This window comes from Chlamydotis macqueenii, chromosome 7, assembly GCF_036417535.1.
Source record: "Chlamydotis macqueenii isolate bChlMac1 chromosome 7, bChlMac1.mat, whole genome shotgun sequence".
In the NCBI taxonomy this organism is placed as follows: domain Eukaryota; kingdom Metazoa; phylum Chordata; class Aves; order Otidiformes; family Otididae; genus Chlamydotis; species Chlamydotis macqueenii.
The window spans coordinates 25,175,804-25,194,666 of NC_141562.1; the positions used below are offsets into that span (position 1 = coordinate 25,175,804).

Below are 18,863 nucleotides of genomic sequence, written 5' to 3' on the forward strand. Positions count from 1 at the left end.
TGAAAGTCTGTATTGCACAAAATGAGGGTCACAATTAATCACCTCTTCTCCTGAAACATAGCTCTGAAAAGCTGTGCAGCTGGCTGAGAATAATTAGGCCACATTCTGAGTGCGGCCAAAATAAAGATACTTAGATGGTACTGGTTACAAATCTCTGGTAGTTTAAGTTGCAAGGCTATTACCAGATACTACCAGTATATTTGGGGTGGTAGAAGAAAACCAGCCCACGCTGTGTTGTGCTGGTTGTGAAGTGATTTGGAATCGCAGTGTTAAAGGTCCTATGACAGCCAAGTAGCGCAAAAGGCAGGTGAGTGGCAGCGTGTGTAGTGTTAAGAGTCAGAAGCTAGACACTGAAAATGGTATTTAGGCACCTGAATAAAATGACATTTTCAGTGGTGTTGGGCTCCCAACCGCTCGGCTTGACTTTCATAGATCCTCAGGAGGCAGTGACAGACAACTGACTTTGAGTTTGCCAAACCAGAAGGCAGGTTTCAGTGCAAGGGCTTGTATTTAGGATTGCTCCAGCCTCCAGCTGGAAACGGCAGGTAGCATGGAAGGTGACAATTCAGTTCTTAAATGGGATGTACGCCTCCCACGACCCGGTGGCGGATGCCATGACCTGAACTGAACACCGTGTAAGTGGTGAGTGGGTTTCTGCGGTGCTGGTTTTGACCTAGCTGCTGTTAAAGCTCACCATTTTGTGGCCAACTGGGGCTACATGAGAAGAAGCTCTTGGCATGTTGGCTGGACTTTACAAGTCCAGTTTGACTGGGAGAGTGTCGATGTTGTTTAGGGCAAGCTATAAAATCCCCCCTGCGTCTCAGGCCTGCTGGGTGGTGGTGATAACCTGCAACTGTGCAACACCTTTATTTTTCTTGCTTAAACTGTTTTGCAATGGTGGCATTTGGCTTTCACTGGACATTTCCATTTTGTGGTTAGTCTTTGTTGCTGGGTTTTCTTTATAATGGAAGTTCTGGATAGGCCAGGTGGATAATTTTGGTGTTGTCCTTGGGTGATACCGTGTTTCGATGTAAAGCAGCGTAATTCTGCTAAATGCAGTGAAACTGTTGTTTACAGTCACCTCGCGTCTGGCCCCGAGACCCTGGACAACTCAGGAAAAGAAGAAAATATGTTAAGGGAACGCTAACTGCTTTTAGTATTTAACTATTCCAAAGGTTGGAAGGCATAAAAGTCAAGTTGCACACACATCTTAATTCTGTCCCTTTGTCAACAGGTGGTACAACCAAAATTTTAAGTGACATTTCTGCCTTTTTTGGGCTGCTGGCTCTGCTGCGCTGAATCTCGCCTGTTCAAATTTCCACTGAACCTTCTTGCATTCTCCTCTGGTTCTTACCCAGCAGTTATAACCTCAGTATTGGGAGCAAGCCTGGAAAATTTCAGAATGAAAACTGAAACCTTCCAAAAGGTAGGAGCAAATAAAAAACAGAGGATATTAATATAGCAACAGCTGGACTTCAGCTTTAATAATATATATTTTTTAGAGCACATAGCAATTCAGATCAGATACAGGTATTTTCTGTGTGCTTCTGTTAAATCAGGCCTCTTGCCAATAACACAATTATGAAAGGCTGGTACGCTATATTGAAATATTAATTACCAAACCCCTTTCTTTTGACGGGTCTACTAAAGATACTTCAAATGGATATGTGAGAATTGATCAAAGATTCTGCAGGTTGTTGCTACTGCTCACTGGGCATTTCAAACCAAAGAAGAACCTGACTCCCATGAAAAAGATACTGTGTTTTTACAAGCAATAAAAAACCTCTGGACACTTGATTGCTAGGGGGATGGATATAACTAAACTGGGCTTTCTTAAGGCAGAGAGCATGATCTAAGAGAAACAAAAAAAGATATGGGAGAGGGAGGGAAAGAGCGAGTGAGAGAGAGCTGAATTGATTTCAGTCTGTTCAGGTCTAGCTGGAAAACACAATGCAGTGAAACGGTTCCTTAGTCGGCAAGCTTCTTTTCCTAGGTTTTTCCCATGGTTTGAAGTGGAGAGGGAGGGATGGTATTAGAAAAAGTGTGTGTGTGAGAGAGAGAGAAGGCTGTAGGAAAGGCAGAGAGATGAGAGACATCATTTGGAAGGGTGCAAAATAGTCCATTCCTTCTGGGGAGTGGAAAACTTTGATGTCCATGTCTCTGGTTTTAAAGTGGCAGTGTCAGGTTCAGGCTGAAAGGCCCTGGTATTTGAATCTTTGTCCGTGCTTGCACACGGGACTTTGCCTGTGCACACACCTGCACATCCAGACACCTGCTAGGGCATCCACACAGCAAATAGCCCTTGCACTTCAGAGCAGGCAACAGAAAATTAGCAAGTAGATGGCTTCACTGATTCCCTGTACAGAAGTTCATGCTGAAAAAAAAAAGCACATTTGTTTCTGTGCATGGAAAGATAGATAAGCGATAGGAAAAAGTGATGTGGGCTTTATCTCTTTTAAAAAGCTATTACCTTCCTGGCATCACTTACGCAGTTATAAGGCTGAGAGTGCGTTACAAGGCTCACAACTTCTAAACGGACAAAGCAGCACAGTTACAGGTAAGGAGAATAATCTATAAGAAGTGTTGAGATTTGTCAGTCATCACACACTACTAAGTTTGGTTTCAAGAGTCACAACTGATGTCTGTAAGTCAGAAGACCTTTCTCCTCTGCAGAGTCACAGGCGTCTTGCACAGCCTGGCTGTTTTCTCCTTTAAGCTGCATTTCAATGTACTGCTACTAATAATTCAGACACTCTAACAGTTTTAAGTCCACTGCAAGCCTGGAGGAAAAGAGAAAGAACAGGACCAAATTTATCACTCGTAGCACTCAAGTGAATTCTGGCAAGAGTGGATCCAGAGTGCAAGGGGGTCTTTCTCCTTTTCTGCCTTCCAGGAGCTGAAAGCTTTGCAGTCATGGTGGAGCTGAGAGGACACGTGCTTTGCTGGGCAGCAAGCTAATCTCACTGGAATTTGCACCCCAAAATTGCACCAGGCCGCAAAAACAGAAAAGGTATTTGAGAATTACGCAGAGTTTCAGATCAAACCAACAATAGATGTAAATGTTACTGTGATGGTCTCAGACTGTGAGGTCTTCGTTTCTAGCAAGAATAGAAGCATATGTGGATGGGGTAGCTTGTGGGTCCTGATGGGAGACAGACAACGGATCAATTTATGTTGAATTGACAGACTTTCTTTACTGGAGGGGGAGATTTTGACTTGAATCCCTGGAATGTCGGCATTTTCTTTCCCAATACTCATTTTCAGTTTAAATAGATGAGTGAAAGGCCTGTTTTCATGGAAGGTGGGCTAGAGAAGGGAGGTTTTAATGACTCTTTATTCTTGGATTTATGATCTCACATGCTGTATGCACGTGTTTGTCACAAAACTGTGTGAGGTGCCCACCACCCATCCATGCATTGTACAGCAGATGTTAAAGCCATCAAGTGTGTTTGCTTCCAGTTCCAAAGGAAAACATTCTCTATTTTGGGATGTGGGATTTTTTTTTTAAACTGATCTAAACAAATAAACAAAAATAGTCTTGGAGAGGTAGGGCTTACATGATCATAAGAAACCTGTGTAAATGAGGATCTAAGGCCTGTTCCCTGACCCATAAACTAGGTTAGTAATTAGTTGTTCCTGCAGTTTGTTGTCATCACAGAACCCGAGGTTAGGCCTAGGACTATTTAAAAATCACGTGCATTAGCAATATGGGATATCTAACCATATGCTTACTGCAGTGACAGAGCATTAGTTGCTCCTTATAATAATATCTGAGAGCCTGCAGTCACAGCAGAGGTCGTGTCATGTGAGGTACTGAAGCAGCGTAGCAAGCACAGTAACCCTCAAGGGGTTTACAGCCGAAGACCCCAAACCTACAGATTGATCTGCTACGTGGGACCTTGCACTTGTATGATATTCCACTGCAGGACTAGGATCGACAGTGTACAGACAGGGGGATACCCTACTCTGTATTTTATTTTTTTTATATACATGAGTGCTTCATTAATAAGAGGACAGAGGGTAAAATTTGCCTTATAGCTTGGCATAAGCTGAACTGAATAGAAATAAAAGCTGTTTCTAGCACCAACTGGATTCCTGTTGCCGGACTGTAAATCTCTGAACTTCAGATTGATGAATTCTGTGTTTCAGTGATGAGACAAAACAGAATTAACCATCAAGAAATAAAAAATGGCAGCCTCTTGATTGAGAAATCCTACTGTGCAAGAAAGGACTACTAGTGAAATGCTTCCTCTAGCTGCAGGGGAAGACAGAAGTAAGCCTAGAACTCTAGTAATTCTGCAAATTAGTAATTGTTGCAGGTAATTAGGCTCTGTCTTGGTTGCCTGGTCAAGGCAGACCCAAAACTTCTTGTCGGATTAGGTTTGCTCACTTTCCTTGAGCAAATTATTACCTTGTAAGTGATATGACAGTGGAGTGCCCTCCAAGAGCAAGGGACTGCGTAGTCACGGGCACATGACGAGTCAGGACACTGTCAGACTCGCTTACAACAGGCTAGGAGCTGCTTGAAGTAGCCATGTAGATGAAAGGCAGATGCAGGATAAAACAGTATCACAGTCACTGCTACACTGAGGATACCCTTACATTGCTTTATAAACAATCCAAAAAGTTTTGGAACAACCTGTGGAATTAGTGAAAACTGAGCTGAAAATCTCTGGAAACAACTTTGTAAGTCTTGATCTTACTCTCAAAGAAGCCAGTGGCTTTTGAATGTTTAGTTCCTCAGGCTCTAAGTATGAAAGGAAAAAGCCCCTAAAATATCTTCATAGGTAGCCCCTATAAAAGAACAAGATTCAAAAGCATTCCTTCAGGAGATCAAGGACGGTCCAGCCTTTGAAGCCTGGAGGATTGAGAAATTTAAAGATCTTTGTGGCAATCATATTGTGCCATTAGAAATCTACCATTTGGAATTGTAAAGCATTTAAAAGGAATGATTCCAAATTCCACAGCTGTCTGGTGAGTGACAACTTGATGTGGCCTGGGGGGGAGGAAGAAGGTCATTGTTGGGAAAACAGTTAAAATGAACATTTTCTGAACAGATGCTTTAGATAGTACTTTGATAAATGAGGTTAAAAACAAATAAAATATTCTGGGTGACTGCCAGAAAATAACAGATTAGTAAGACAAACAAACAAAACTCAAAATGCAGAGACAAGAAATAGGTATATGGCTGGTACTTAGCAAATAATAGAGGATTGTTCAAAATAAAATGAACAATAAACAAGAGTCTGAACCAGCAAGACAAGACAATTTTGCTGGCTATGGGAGGTGATACATTTTTTTTTTTATTGCACTGCAGTTTTGCCAAGCAAGAGAGCTTCTGGAAGGCTCGGCTATTCATTTTGATACACTAAAATATTTGAGAATCCATTTTTATTGAATTTTTTTTTCCCAAACCATTCAAGCAGCTTAGCTGCTGATCAAAATAAAAAAGCATTGCATGTGCCTAGCAAGCAGATAATGAAAGCGATCCCCCTCGGTTTAGCATTTTTGTGAGCAGAGTGTAGTGAGAAAAGTAAACAAACAGCATCACTGATGACAAACTGATTTATGAAATTGTTTGTTTTCATAATTTTCAGCATAATAATGACTACAGGCCCCGATTCGGTAGCTGCTGAGAACCTTGCAGGAATGGCTGCTGGCTGGGTGCTCTTAGTACTCATGAAAAGCTCCTTGTAGATGCGGTTTGGAAGCACACAGAATAGGGTCTGTTGGGATTATTTTTAAAGGCAGTTTTTTCCTCACTGTTTAAAAGAACCCATATCAAACAGCTTCTAATCCTGATTTCTTCTGGTAGACCTTTTATAGGTAAAACCAAATCAATATGTATAATTTGGGATAAAAAGGAGAAAATTTACCCCCAAATTCAGCATAACCTTTTAATTTTATCCTCTTTAATCCTTTGATAATTTTTGTGCTTCTCCTGCAGAAAAGCAATTTTGCTAATCACCTTTGTGCCAATCCCTGCATTCCTGACAATAGCATGAACAGCTTCCATCAAAGTCTTTGATGTGGGAAAGACACACACACACATATAATCTGAAAACAATTCAGCTCCTTGGTTCTCAATGGTGAGCACTCTACTTTAATAGAGTGCAAGTTCCGTGGAGGTTTCTAATCCTTTCTGCCAAACAGAAGAGACACAGTCAGGTAGCACACCTTATTCAGAAGTTAAAATAACATGTTACTTGCTCTCAGAAAAAAATCAAAACAACCCAAGATCAAAAACAGATTCCGCCAACCCTAACGGGATAGACTTTCTACTCAGATAACTCTTGATCTAAGTGTGTAACAAGTAACCTGCTTTAATCCCTCAAAGCGATGGTGTTACAGATAAGTACTGTAGTAGCAGAGGAGGTGTCTTAAGTTTCAGAAATACACAAAAGCATTGGTTGGAAGGAGAAACAAAACAAAGAGCTGTCCACATGATTGTGTCTTTAGCTGGAAAGGTGTATTTGAGGGCACTGCAGATAATAAACCCCTTGAAGAAAGAAAAAAAAAAACAAAACAAAACAAAAAAAAACCCCCTCAAAACCGTTTGACAGGCAGGTATTGAAACAGTGTTTCTTCCAAGCTGGATTTCCTTGACTTACACTGTTAAAGCACAGCTTTACAGGTATAAACCTCCAAATTTTTAGCTAACAAACCCTGCAAGCCAGGATGCTGGAATGGTCTGCTGAAGGATACATTATTGACTTGACGATTACACTGCACTGAGCGCCTGCACTGAGTCCTTTATTAGAGGACGAACAATGTAATGGAAATAACCATGCTACACATACAGTTTTAGTAATGCTTCAGAATCTTCCTCGGTTCTTGCTCCTGCAGACACCTACATACGTACTTACTTTGGCATTGCTGGGAAGACTAGTGCCATTGGGTTCTTAGCCCGTGATGTACAGCTTTGACAGCTCCACAGCAGTCACTGTAGCTGAAACCGTGCTTGAGAACAAGTGTATGCAGTTGCAGGTGCATTTCTCTTCAAAAACCAAAGAAAATAATGGATGATATCTATTTTTGGGGTAAAGAATAATTATTGTTATTATGCTGCAAGGCAATTATCCATACTAGAAAACAACGCTACATTTAATAGTAACATAATGTAATTTTTTCTTCATATTACTCTGTCCTCCTTGTCTGGAGCATATTTGACCCTCTCCACAATTACTGCATGCAGATACATACTTCATCTTAGCCAAATATTTCATAGTTGTTTACACCTTGGGTCACAAACTGGAGAGCACTAAGGCTCTGCTTCTACAGAAGCTCTTGTCCGTACCTTGGTCCTGGTATCCCAGAGGGTCACACTGCATGTGTTACGTTGCACCCAGGCTCCTTCAGGACTGCACCAAGTAGTTTCCTTGGTAAAGTGACACAGGCCCAGACGGGAGACCACTGTACACTGCAATACGGCAGTCACACAGTGCAGGGAGACGAGCACTGTGCAGATGTTGCCTCTGTAGAGTAACAGAGCCTAAGACCAGAAGGGACCCCTTTGACTGTCTTAATCTGACACCGTCAGCTAGGACTCGCCAGGTCAATTCCTGATTTAAGTTTTAGTAGTTGTGGTCTAGCTGGACTCTCTGGCTAAGGGAAAAACAATAATTCTGATATTGTTTTTTAAAAAAATACAGTCATGGTGATATGGTGATTCTACCATAAATCTTGGTAAGCTGTTTCAACAGTTCATTTTCTTCACTACAAAACCACGCTTTAATTATGAATTTGTTTCCCATCACCTTCTGTCAAGAGATCTTATCTCTTTGTCTGCTAAATTGAAGATCCTGGTATTACCAGCTTTGTCTTCCTGTTTCAGTGCTCATAAGGTATGATCACCTCGCACCTTAACCTTCTCTTTAGAAAGCTAAATAGACAGAGCACTTTGGGTCTCACTAGAAAACGTTTGACAGTCCTGTAATCATTCTTACCACTCTTCTTTGAAACCCCTCTAGTTTTTCAACATCCTTCTTGAAATGTTGGCTGGACAAATTATTTCCAAAGCAGTCACAACAGAGTCAAAAACAGAGGTAAAAGAACCTCCTGGCTCTGGTTTGTTTCCCAGGACAGCAGTAGCCCTTTGGTCACAGCACTGCTGAAGGAGCTCACATTCAGCTGATTATTCATCTTAATGAAGCCTTTGCGGAATTGCAGCTTTGCAGGATAGAGTTACACCCTTTCAGCATGACCTACATTCTTTGTTCCTAGATGTGAGACTTTACATTTGGCTTCTTTGAAATACATATGATTTGATTATGCCTAAACTTAACATAGGGTTATGCAGCCATAAGCATCCTTTGCCCCTTGCCCCATGCTTTGCACCTTCTAAAAAGCTTTGCTAATAATAATTTCAGAATTTTTTAAAGTTACTAGTAAAAATATTAAATAGTGTAGGGTCCATAAGCTGTCTCTGTGGGATCCAGCTACGGAAGGACCAACTTACTAATAAACCCATCTTTACAATAACAATTTAAGACAGAGAAGTCATTCAGCTTTTAATAAATTTAATGTTTCAGACATTGCCGAAGTGTATTACAAAAGAGATAAGTTTAATGTCATCAAAAAGATATTAAGTTGATACAAAATTGCATTCATGCCAAGTTTCCATAATCTCATGTTAAGCAAAATCTGTTATATTACCTCCTTTTCAACTGGCTACTTAAGTCCTGTACCAGATGTGCTGTTATTTCACCTGAGCTCAAACTTAGCTTGAGAAATTTTTAATTACTCCAGCTATCTAATTCACTCATTATAAATGCTGATAAAACATTTGCTGCCTTCTGGATCTTGCCTGACTTCCAGGGTGTATTGAAACTTGGTGTAAATGGACCAGATAGTTCCTCAGCCAGCAGTTTTGAACCTCTCAAATACAAGGCTTCCAGAGCTGGTGATTTAGTCGTATGAGTATTAGAGTGCTTGAGATTATACAGACAAGATGACCTTCTGGAACAGGATGCAAGTACTGTCGAAAGGCCTGTATGCTATGGTAACCTCATTATATACTGAAATTTATTTTCCTACTCCACTGTGCAAAAGGAGATGCAGACTGTGGTGGGTAAGTGATACCTGTTCAAAGCATTCTAGGCAAATTATTAACTTCTTATAATGTATCTATTTTTTAATTTTGAGGGAGAAATTTCCCCAAGCATTTCAAGCTTCTGTAGAGTAGAAAATACTGTAAGAAAGAATAACACAACACTAGACTGATATTTTCCTGCTCTGCTGTCTGTGTAGGGCTTCTTTGCCATTTTGGACCAGGATCCTCCTGTGTTGTCAGTACTCCAGGCTCCTGTGGATGGCAACAACGACTCAGTTATTATGAACGGTTCTTTCATGGTGGTGTGCTTGTACATACGTACACACACGTGTGAAGTGCGAGCACTTTTCACCCCTGCTCTGTGGAGCCCTGGAAGGAGGAACAGATTGCACTGGAGGGTCCGTGTGAAAAGCCAGCCTTAAATCCACTGCAGCAGGGCCTGCTCTCACGTGGTGAAGACCCTTTCTTTTAGTGGCCCAGGAATTTGGGAGTGTTGAAAACTGCTGTGCAGCACCAGATGACCCCTGCTGTCACTTCGTGGGTGACAGGCGCTCCTGACCCTGCTCAAGGATAATTCATGAGTATTAATCACCCAGCTGTTCACCTTCCTTCGCAGGGGTGCAGTGCCTAGCTGGGGTTGCTCCAGGTGGTGGAGCAGATGCTCTGGTTACCTGGCATCACCGTCCCCACTATTAATTATTCACGTTATTAATGAATATGTGGATCAGGTGGTTACTAATCCCAGCTCGGAAGAACACCGACCCATGCGCCGGCCCGCGGGCGGGAAGGGGCAGTTCCGCAGGGGGAGTCCCAGCGGCCACCGTTAATGAATTAATTCGCTAACGAGGGTGGGCTCGGCGGCCCCGTGCCCCCTCCCGCCCCGGCAGCCGCCTCCTCCCCCGGAGGGGGGCAGTGACAGGCAGCGGCTCCTGCCCCATGTGACTGGGGAGCGGCTGCCCCGTCCATGGCCTGGCCTCCCCCGGGCAGCAGCAGCTCCGGCTCCCGGGGAGGAGGGGCAGGAGCTGCTGCTCCATGGGGAGGAAGGGCAGCCCCCGATCCCCCCAGGCGGAGGGGGGATCCCGGGCCGCCTCTTCCCCCCCTTCCTCCCCCCCCTCCCCGCTCTGGGCCTTACCCGAGGAGCTGCTGCTCCTCATCTGCTCCTACCTGGACGTGCAGGCCTTGGGCCGCCTGGGCCAGGTCTGCCGCCGCCTGCGCTTCCTCAGTAGCCGCGATCTTCTCTGGAGGCGCATAGCCCGCGGCTGCCTCAACTCCGGCTTCACCCAGCTCGGCACCGACCTGTAAGCGCGGCCTTCCCGGCGGAAGGGTGGGGGGGGTAAGGCGGCCGCGGCGGCTGGGAAAGGCTGGGGATGCTGCGGCCTAGCTGGTTGCTAAGGGGCGTTCTGCGCTCCTGGCGTAGTCGCTAAGGGGGGCTCCCCGCTGCCGTGAGGGGGCGGAGGGAAGGGGGGGAGCTATTCTCGAAGCGCGGCTGCGCCGTCTTTAGTCTGCGCCAAGAGGGGTGGTGAGCGCAGGGGAAGGGCAGGAGTGCCGGGCCCGCCGTGGGGCCGCCCCTGGGAGGGGAGAGGCCGCGTGTGGCGGCCCCGGGGCGGTGGGGCCTGACCCCGGCTCTGCCCAGGAGGGTTGGGGGTTTGTGGGGAGGCGCTTCTCGTTCCCACGAGGAAGCGGGCGAGCGTGGCGAGGGCTTCCCGGGCTCCCTCAGTGCCAGGCCCAGCGGGAGTGGCCCTCGAGTGTTCGGGCCCGAGGCCCTCTCCACATCAGCTCTGTCTTCCAAACAGGAGACACAACACACAGGGTCGGGGGTTTCAAGTTAGGGGGCGTAGGAGCGTGGGGCAATGAACAGAGCCGCTGTGTGTAGCTGGGGTGACTCCTGCGTGCCCACGCTCCCTCCCCGCTGTGATCGTGAAGACCCCTCAGAGAAGAAGCTGCAAGGAAGCAAGGCCTGAGCTGCTGTCTTGGGTAAAGGCTGGAGAGTGGACTTACTTACATTATTAGGCACAAGAGCCTTCGTGGCAGAGGGCCTTAGGAATATGTATTTCTTAGCTGCTCATGGAGCAGCTTGCTGGTATAGCTGGTAGTGGCTGTCACAGAGAAAATGACTTTTGGACTCTTTGTGGCCTCTGGGTTTTAAAGTTTTGTGGACAGAGATTGGCTTTGTTTTGTTTTTCCCAGTTCAACAGCATGTTGTAGGTTACGAATAGGTATGAGCCTTTACTGCATGTGACGTGATCATCTTTCTAGATGAAGTGCTTTTGAGGTTTGGGCCTTTGCAGTGGTTGGTAGGGACCCAAAGATGGCCTTTGCTCTCTCAAATTTGTTAGCATACGAAACACTACTCTGAATCAGCTGCACAACATGGCCTTTCCTTGCTTCTTTAAGGATCCCAAGAGGAAGTTTATGATCTTAGGATCTATGAATCCCTTCCTGTGTTTCTCTTAGCTGCCAGCCCAGGTTCTTGTTTGTCATGCCGTGACTCAGTATTGCTTCACTACTCTGTTGACATGAATCAAAAGAAGAGATGTCAGGTTTTGAGGCCTGTTTTGCTGTCTCACATTACTGTCTCATCAGTAGCACAGACTTCAGAGAAACAATTATGACTCCTGGAGTCAGGAGCAGAACTTGGTGGTGCTGAAGATCCTTGTGTTGGGCTTTCAGGCCAGCACTTCAACTCGTTCCATCTTCTTAGCTTGAAAGTTAAGTGCAGTTCCCTTCGAAGTCAGCAGGAATAAACGCTGCAGAATGGCTGCGTGTTGGACTCTGTCTACTGTGATATATGATTTTGTCTCCTGAGGAAATGAAGTTCTGAATTTTTCATTAAGAATAAGGTGATACTATGCTCCTTCAGTTGCAGGGGGGATCAGGTGTACAGCAGAGCAGGTGCAGTGTATGTAAGGACCACCACTTCCCCCTGCAGAGGAATGCAGGTCTATAAACAGCTACAGAAGAGGTTTGCGGGGTCAGAAGGTTTAAGTAAAGGGAAGGCTACTTGAGTATCATAAGCTCCCAGGGATTTCAATTAGATTTGCTATGAACAGGGTTTTTTTAGTAATTCTAGGATATGCTTTTGTGCTGAGTCCTATTTTCAAATTTTCTTTAAACAACTCTAGTATTAGAGTGCTGCTTTTGGGACTGGTTGGCACTGACCCTGTCCTAGGGAGTTCAATCACAGGTAACACACCAAACGACACTACAAGGTGGTTATGCAGGAACCTTGAGATGTGTCTGGAGGATGAATCCCTTAATTACTTTTAACTTCATGGAAGGCTCCGGTAATCTTCAGTTCTTTGAAATAGCATGCCAGATCTTATGGAAAATACCTGAAAGCCAACCACTTGTTTCCCTGTGTGGAGATCCAGCACCTGGGGTCAGCTGCAGGCATTTTACTCCAGTAGGGTAGACAGTTCAGGCGACAGATAAAAGACAAGGGCATATTGCAGTACCAGGGGATCTGCGTATCTGTACATCTCCAGAAGAACCAGCATGAGTGCATGTGTTGAGTTGTGGTACAGCTGTGAAATTTGTACTTAGCTGAAGAGGAGTTTAATAGTCTCTGTGGTAGCTTGAGAGTGTTACATAGTCATGTCTCTTCTATACCACTTGCTCTTCATGCATGTCTCCAAGATCAAGAGCAGTCTCCAAGATTGCTGCTCTTGCAGCTGAGGGAGTAAGATTTGCAAATAGAGGTTATATTTTGTTTGACAAGCTGATACAAGTTGGGGAGGGGGTTGAGGTAAGCTTCTGGGCACAGAAGTAGTAATTCCTGGTAGTCATTCTAAGTAGGAACCTCAGAGGTTTGAGCTGAGTGAGTATTTAAGTATTATCACTGGGTAAATAGAATGGTGGTGAAGATGATGGATAGCTGGACCTTCTTGATAACTTTGCTTTCTTAGTGATATAGAGTAAATCTTGAGTTTGTCAAGCTTGGCTTTGACTTGGTCAAGAGCTGAAGCTTCTGTTGCATGTTTTAGATAACATTGCATGAGGTGGACACTGGTTTTTGCTTTTAAGAGGTTTTTGTGCAACACTGTCTGCAATTGAGAAAGCAAAGGCTGGAACCGTTTATGGTAAATGTACTTAACAAAATAACGTGCATGGTTCTAACATTAGATCTTAAACTGATGGTCCCTGGGTGGCTGGCAGAAGTTAAAAACTAGTCTAGGGAGTATTTACTGTTTAAAACAACAAAAAAAACCATATCAGAATAGTTTGATCATTTCTGCCGTTAAATGGCTTTTGATAAGCCATCTGTTAATGCTTTGTAAATAGAGATAAATTTGAACCTAGAGCGTAAGATAGCTGTGAAACGTATCCCCCTGCCCCCACTTCCCCATTTTTTAAAAGGGTGGTTAACTTGAAAATGACACCATTTCTTTAAAATGTTTCTTCTGTTAGGTATGTCTTCTGATAATTGTAGCAAGAAGATCAGAGGGAACAGGCTTTAGCTTGTGTGTGAAACAACTGTTTGTGCAGTCAGCTTGCTTATAAAATGTCTTTATGCCGAAACAGAGAAGAGATAAAATTTATAGAATCACAGAATGGTTAGGGTTGGAAAGGACCTTCAAAGGCCATCTAGTCCAACCCCCCTGCAAGGAGCAGGGACATCCCCGACTAGATCAGGTTACTCAGAGCCCCATCCAACCTGGCCTTGAACGTTTCTAGGGATTTATAAGAAACTGATTGCAAACCCCTAGCTGTTAGCAGCATGGAAAAGAGAAATTGTAGTATATCTGAAACTATTTGATTTGTTCTTTAAAATTATTTGCTTCTCATCCTGACTATCTACCTTTGAAAATTACTGGCTCTGATTATCTCAGGACGCATACTTAGGCTTAAACAATGTTAAATTGATTTGCTAATGTTGTCCAAGGAAAGTGTGGACTTAACCTCAGACATGAGCTGTCATGCTGAAAGGCAAATTCACAACATTGGTGATCTCTCATATTTGCCCTTGCTGGTAGATTCAGCTAATCAGGAGCTGCAGATGTAAGCAAAGTTAAGTATTTAAGGTACTGATTCAATCGTGCACTTGCAGAAGGAGAAAGAAGTTTGCTTTGAGCAACGTTTCTGTGTGCTTCAATCCTTAGGGAGGTGAGGGGGAAATCACTCAGTTTGCATCAGTGTGGATTACTATATATTAGGGACAGCAGAGCCTGACTTGGAAGGGTTCTTAAAGCACATTTTTAGTGTTAAAAATGTACAGTTTCTTCTTTGAATCAGCAGTAAGTAAATGTTTAGTAGAATATTCTGTCACTATTATGGAAGTATAGAGTGGTTTTAGATGGATGTGGTTCTTGGCACCTGACCTACAACTCTCTCTATGTCAGGCTGCCACTTGTTCTGTGGAGTCATGTTAATTTTTTGTACAGGCCTCTACTGCAACAAGACCTTGTCATGGGGATGGTAAAAAGATAGTCCCTATGCTGAAGATTTTTGCTTCACTCGGTTATAGGAGCTGCTGAAGCAAGACTTGAGCCTTGTCTTCATGACGTAAGGTGAATGGAGCACTTTTGTTCCAAAAATACATGGCAGTATATCACAGAAAAATTTAAGGCTTAAGAACATATTCTTCAGCTAAACTGTAGCTGAGCACTAGCACAACGCCTTTGTGGTTTTTGGTGAGTATAGTGATATTACAGTTGTGTCTGGTAGCCTGTGTCTATTTTGCCAGCTGTTGTAGAGGCCCAGCAAGAGCAGTCTCTGCCCTGATGAGCTTGCTGCCTAAATAGCCAGGGTAAACAAGGGCTGGGAGGGGAAGCTGAGGCAGAGAGATGTCAACCAAGCTGCCCTCTGTGCAGCAGGTCAGTGTCAGAGCCAGGAATAGCAGAGGGTGCTTTCAGCCTTCGTCCAGTGCCTGCCTGCTGGACCACCTTGGACTGAAGAAATCGGAGAGGCAAGGAGCTCATTGCAAGGTGGTTCGTTATTTAAAACGTGGAAGAAAGGAGTAAAGTTGCAGCTGGGCTAAACTTATTTCCTCTTTGTTACAAAGGAATTTTAGAGGGCAAGTTGCAACCTAAATAGCTTGACGGTGTGCTCTTTGTAATATATTAATAGCTGTTGTGAAAATATAGAAATGTTCCACTGCATGTTTTGTGTCTCCCTGTCTCCTGTTTTGCCTTGCCCACTAGGATCACGGTATATTCTCCAGTTCAGAGAAATAGATTCGTTAATGGATGAATTTAGCATCTTTGAGTATGTAAGTGCTTGTGTAAGCATTTCTGTGAGTTAATAAAAGTTGTGTTTTCTCCAGATCTTGGAAAAACATATACACCTGCAGGAGCAGGAAACGGCCAATCTATGCAAGTCAAATCCAAATGCAAACTGCAGCAATCATAGGAGACCTCTGCCTTCAGTGCTGGAGGAGGAAGTGTGAGTGTCTGTAAAGCTGCTTCAGTTTCCTTCATCTTTTAAAACTTGTTTTATCCAAGTTTCATTACTTTAGGTCAGAAATAAAGTAGGCAGTGAACTGGTGCAGATGATGCAGAGGAGAATACTCTGGGGAGGATATTGCAATAACAGCAAAACCCTGGGAGAGGGCACACAGCTATTTCTTTGTGCTAGAAAAGTCAGTGTTTTTGAGAAACTCCTGTTAGGTTAGTTTTTATTCTGTCTTGAGCTGTTAGTTCTGGGCAGGACAGATCTGCCAGGACAGCTCCACAGTATTGAAACTGCTTCTTGTTCTGGGAATGTGAAATTGTTTGTAAGAGTTCTTTCAGGCCTACCTAACCTTCCCTTAAAATCTTCATGAGTTCAAAGTGGAAGAAGAATTGTATCTAGTTCAGGGTTTAAAAAGTGTGCTATGCTTGTTGCTATTATCCCTGTAACCTACGTAAGTGAAGTAGCTATGGGTTATTTCACTCTATCCAAATACTACCCTGCCATTCTGTTGTTAAAATCAGAATATACATGACAACTATTGAGCAGCTGCAAGTTTTCTTGGATCTTCCCAGGGCTATGCGTTTTTTTTTGAAGCAGCCCAGATTTCATCTCCAAAAAGCCTACATAATCCCTGGGAGAGGCAAAATCCTGCCTGGAGTTTCTAGCTGTGTTCGCATTGCAGTCACTTGTAAGGGAGAGGGCATCTGATGGTGCAGTGGTCTGGCACAGTCTTGGTTATGATGGTTTTTTGGGAAGCCTATGCAAAGGTGTGTGTCTTTGCTGTATGTACAGAAATTTGCCTGCAGCTCTGGCTCTTATTAGAGTGTCTGGCTTCCTTGTGCAGGTGAATTGTTCACGAGAGCTGTGGGGTGGAGCAGTAAACCTGCACAGCCCAGTAACATCTAACTGAGATAGTGTAGGCACACCAGAGGAGGCAAGGACTAGCAAGAGAACAGTCTGCAGAGCTCTCTTCCATCTCAGAGTTATATGAACCCATGCCAAATAGGAAGCGGAGGAGTGTAGAAGATGGACTGAACCTAGCGGTAAGCTAGATAAGGGTCATATGCTAAAGGAATTCAGGTGGAATTTTTGTCCTGGAAGAAACGTTTTCAAAGCCGTCTGACTTACTGAGGACAGCAACAGGAGCTCCTGACATAAATAGCTTTTCCCTCTCAGCTGTCTGTTGGTGGCCCATGACTTGCAATGCACTGAGACCCTGCCACTCAACAGGTGTGTCCCGATTACACAAATAAGTGCAGTTGGTCCCTCTATTAGCCATCCCTGCCACAGGGCCAAGGTTGAAAGTGGGGCTTAGCTACTGTGACCTATTTATTCCTCTGTATGACCCTTCCACTCAGGCCTGAGGCAGGCTGGTGACATCTTTTATGCAGACAGCAGATTTTGTCCACAGACTCAGCAAGTCTCTGCAGACTTGCATTTTCAGATGAGCTCTTCAGCACTTAAAATGTAGCAAAATGTGAAGGATTTTAGTGGGTTAGGATGCCCCATGCAGCTGGGAAAATATACAGTATGTCATGTTGATGTTATCTTCTGCTGCAGGGTATGTGTTGTTGCAGGCACCACTGTTTTGGCACATGCTGAAATTGTAGACAGCCAGTAGAAATCTCCCCGGCATGCAGTAAAGCATAGAGACTCTTGCTACTGCAGAAATACCATTTCTGGTGGCAAAAGACTTTGGCTGTGGGAGGGGATCATTGAAGGCAAAAACTGTTAGAAGTGAAGCTTTAGGAGATGTGCTTAGTCTCTGAGTGATTTTCTTTTGTTGCTTTCTTTTGGGGCCCAGGCCAGCAACTGCCATGGTGGCTGAGGTCACCTGGGTCAGTGGTGCTGCGGGGGATAGTCCCAGTCTCTCACTTCAGCAGCTGGGAAGTGGGATCCAGGAGGAATATTACATTTCTTTTGGTAACTCTGCCAAGAAAGAGAGGAAATCCATAATTTGAGCAAAATACTTTAACTTTTTTTTTTTGTAGGGTGGGGTGAAGTAGGAAGAGGGAAATGAAAAATCCTTTATAGTGGGGTGCTTGGGATGGCTTCTATCCTGGAACTCGCTCTCAGAATATAAGAAATGTTCAGCTTCTCTTTCTCAGTGTAACAAAGCCTTTGTAAAAGGGAGCTTCCGTCAGGAGCATGTGCAATTGAAAACATGTGTTAGCTCAGGTCATGTATTGCACCACGTGGTTTGGGATCCAAAAAGAGTGCTTTTTTGTTTAATTAGCTAATAACAAAGATAGCCTTTCATGTTCTGCATCGTGTAACTCTATCAGCTGTTGATAATTGTGACACCCTAGCAGAGGTGGTAAAATGATGGACTCTGGGATTTAAGAAAGTTCTGCTCAAATTTCATTGATTTTTCACATGCAGTGTTCACTGGTTCTTTCATCCTGTGTTTCCTGTCGTCCTTCTAGGATGTTGGGCTGTACTTTAATTGCTTTTGGATGCAGGGCTGTGTAGGTCCTGGTAAAAACAGCAGTCCTTCCTCAGTGAGTCAACCTTCAGCAGTCTTTAAGTTCACTGTTTGGTGGCCTCTCTGAGAACGTGAGTGCCAAGGTTGTCATTTCACAGAACACGTACGCGTATATACTGAATTTTAAGCATGTGGCTTAAGAAAGGAAATGTATTCATTGGCTGGCGGGTAGCGGTCCCTCCACAGCATTTTTACATTGTGTTTGTCTTCATAAGGTGGGTTAGTCTCCTGAATCTTTGGATGTTCAATCCAGTTGCTGAAGTGGGAGATACTTGGTTAAGTAAACCACTCGGTGTAGGTGTGTGATGTCTGTTGATTGTCTCAGGTCATCTTGGAACAATTCTTAAAGATTTACCTGTATAGAAAGTATGTTGATCATGATTGAAGCAAAATGGTCTTTGTAGGGAAGAAAAGGATCTTTTTAATCAGATTATTCAATTTATAAGGTGATGCCCTTTTTAACTTCTTAAGACTTGAGAACTGCTCTTGTGCATTGTGGTGGTGCTTTTCACATTTTTTGATGTATTCTGGGACTTGCTCTGGGGGATGCTGTTAAGGAAGCAAATCAATTATCAAATTATATCTCAGTACTTGATTCCATCACTGAGCTTGATTTAACTTTTTTTTTTTGGTATAGGGGTCTCTGACCAGCACTTGAAAATCCTTGCAGTTCAGTCTCTGCTGCCCTGGTGTGGACAAAGGGGAGGGATATATCAGTCCAATTTCTACCTTCTTTTTCCCATGGCTTCCATATGTTCTGTCCCATTTCTTGCCTTTATTTTGAATAAATAAAATGTAGATGCTTCTAAGACATGTTTAAATTAGTTGGATCCAGAATTGCTATATGGAGGAGGCAAGCTGGACGAATAATAACTTTGTAGTTATTATTTGTCCATTTGTAATACTGTTGTTATAATAACAGTAAAACAAACAAAA

The 18,863-nt window shown here is 43.7% G+C and overlaps 1 protein-coding gene and 1 long non-coding RNA gene across 2 annotated transcripts in view; one reads left to right on the forward strand and one right to left on the reverse strand.

Annotated features, from left to right (window-relative positions):
* Positions 1-8,490: 8,490 nt before the first annotated feature.
* On the reverse strand, positions 8,491-10,342 carry LOC147600107 (uncharacterized). Its single transcript, XR_015259065.1, has 2 exons — positions 10,217-10,342; positions 8,491-9,304 (listed from the first exon to the last, which is right to left on the reverse strand). It is a non-coding gene; the product is annotated as an uncharacterized LOC147600107 (long non-coding RNA).
* Positions 9,987-18,863, forward strand: part of FBXW4 (F-box and WD repeat domain containing 4) — a 62,572-nt gene continuing 53,695 nt past the window's right edge. Inside the window, exon 1 of the mRNA XM_086752230.1 lies at positions 9,987-10,350. Coding sequence (XP_086608356.1) covers positions 10,085-10,350 — 266 coding nt within the window. The 5' untranslated portion in view covers positions 9,987-10,084. The remainder of the gene's footprint in view (positions 10,351-18,863) is intronic.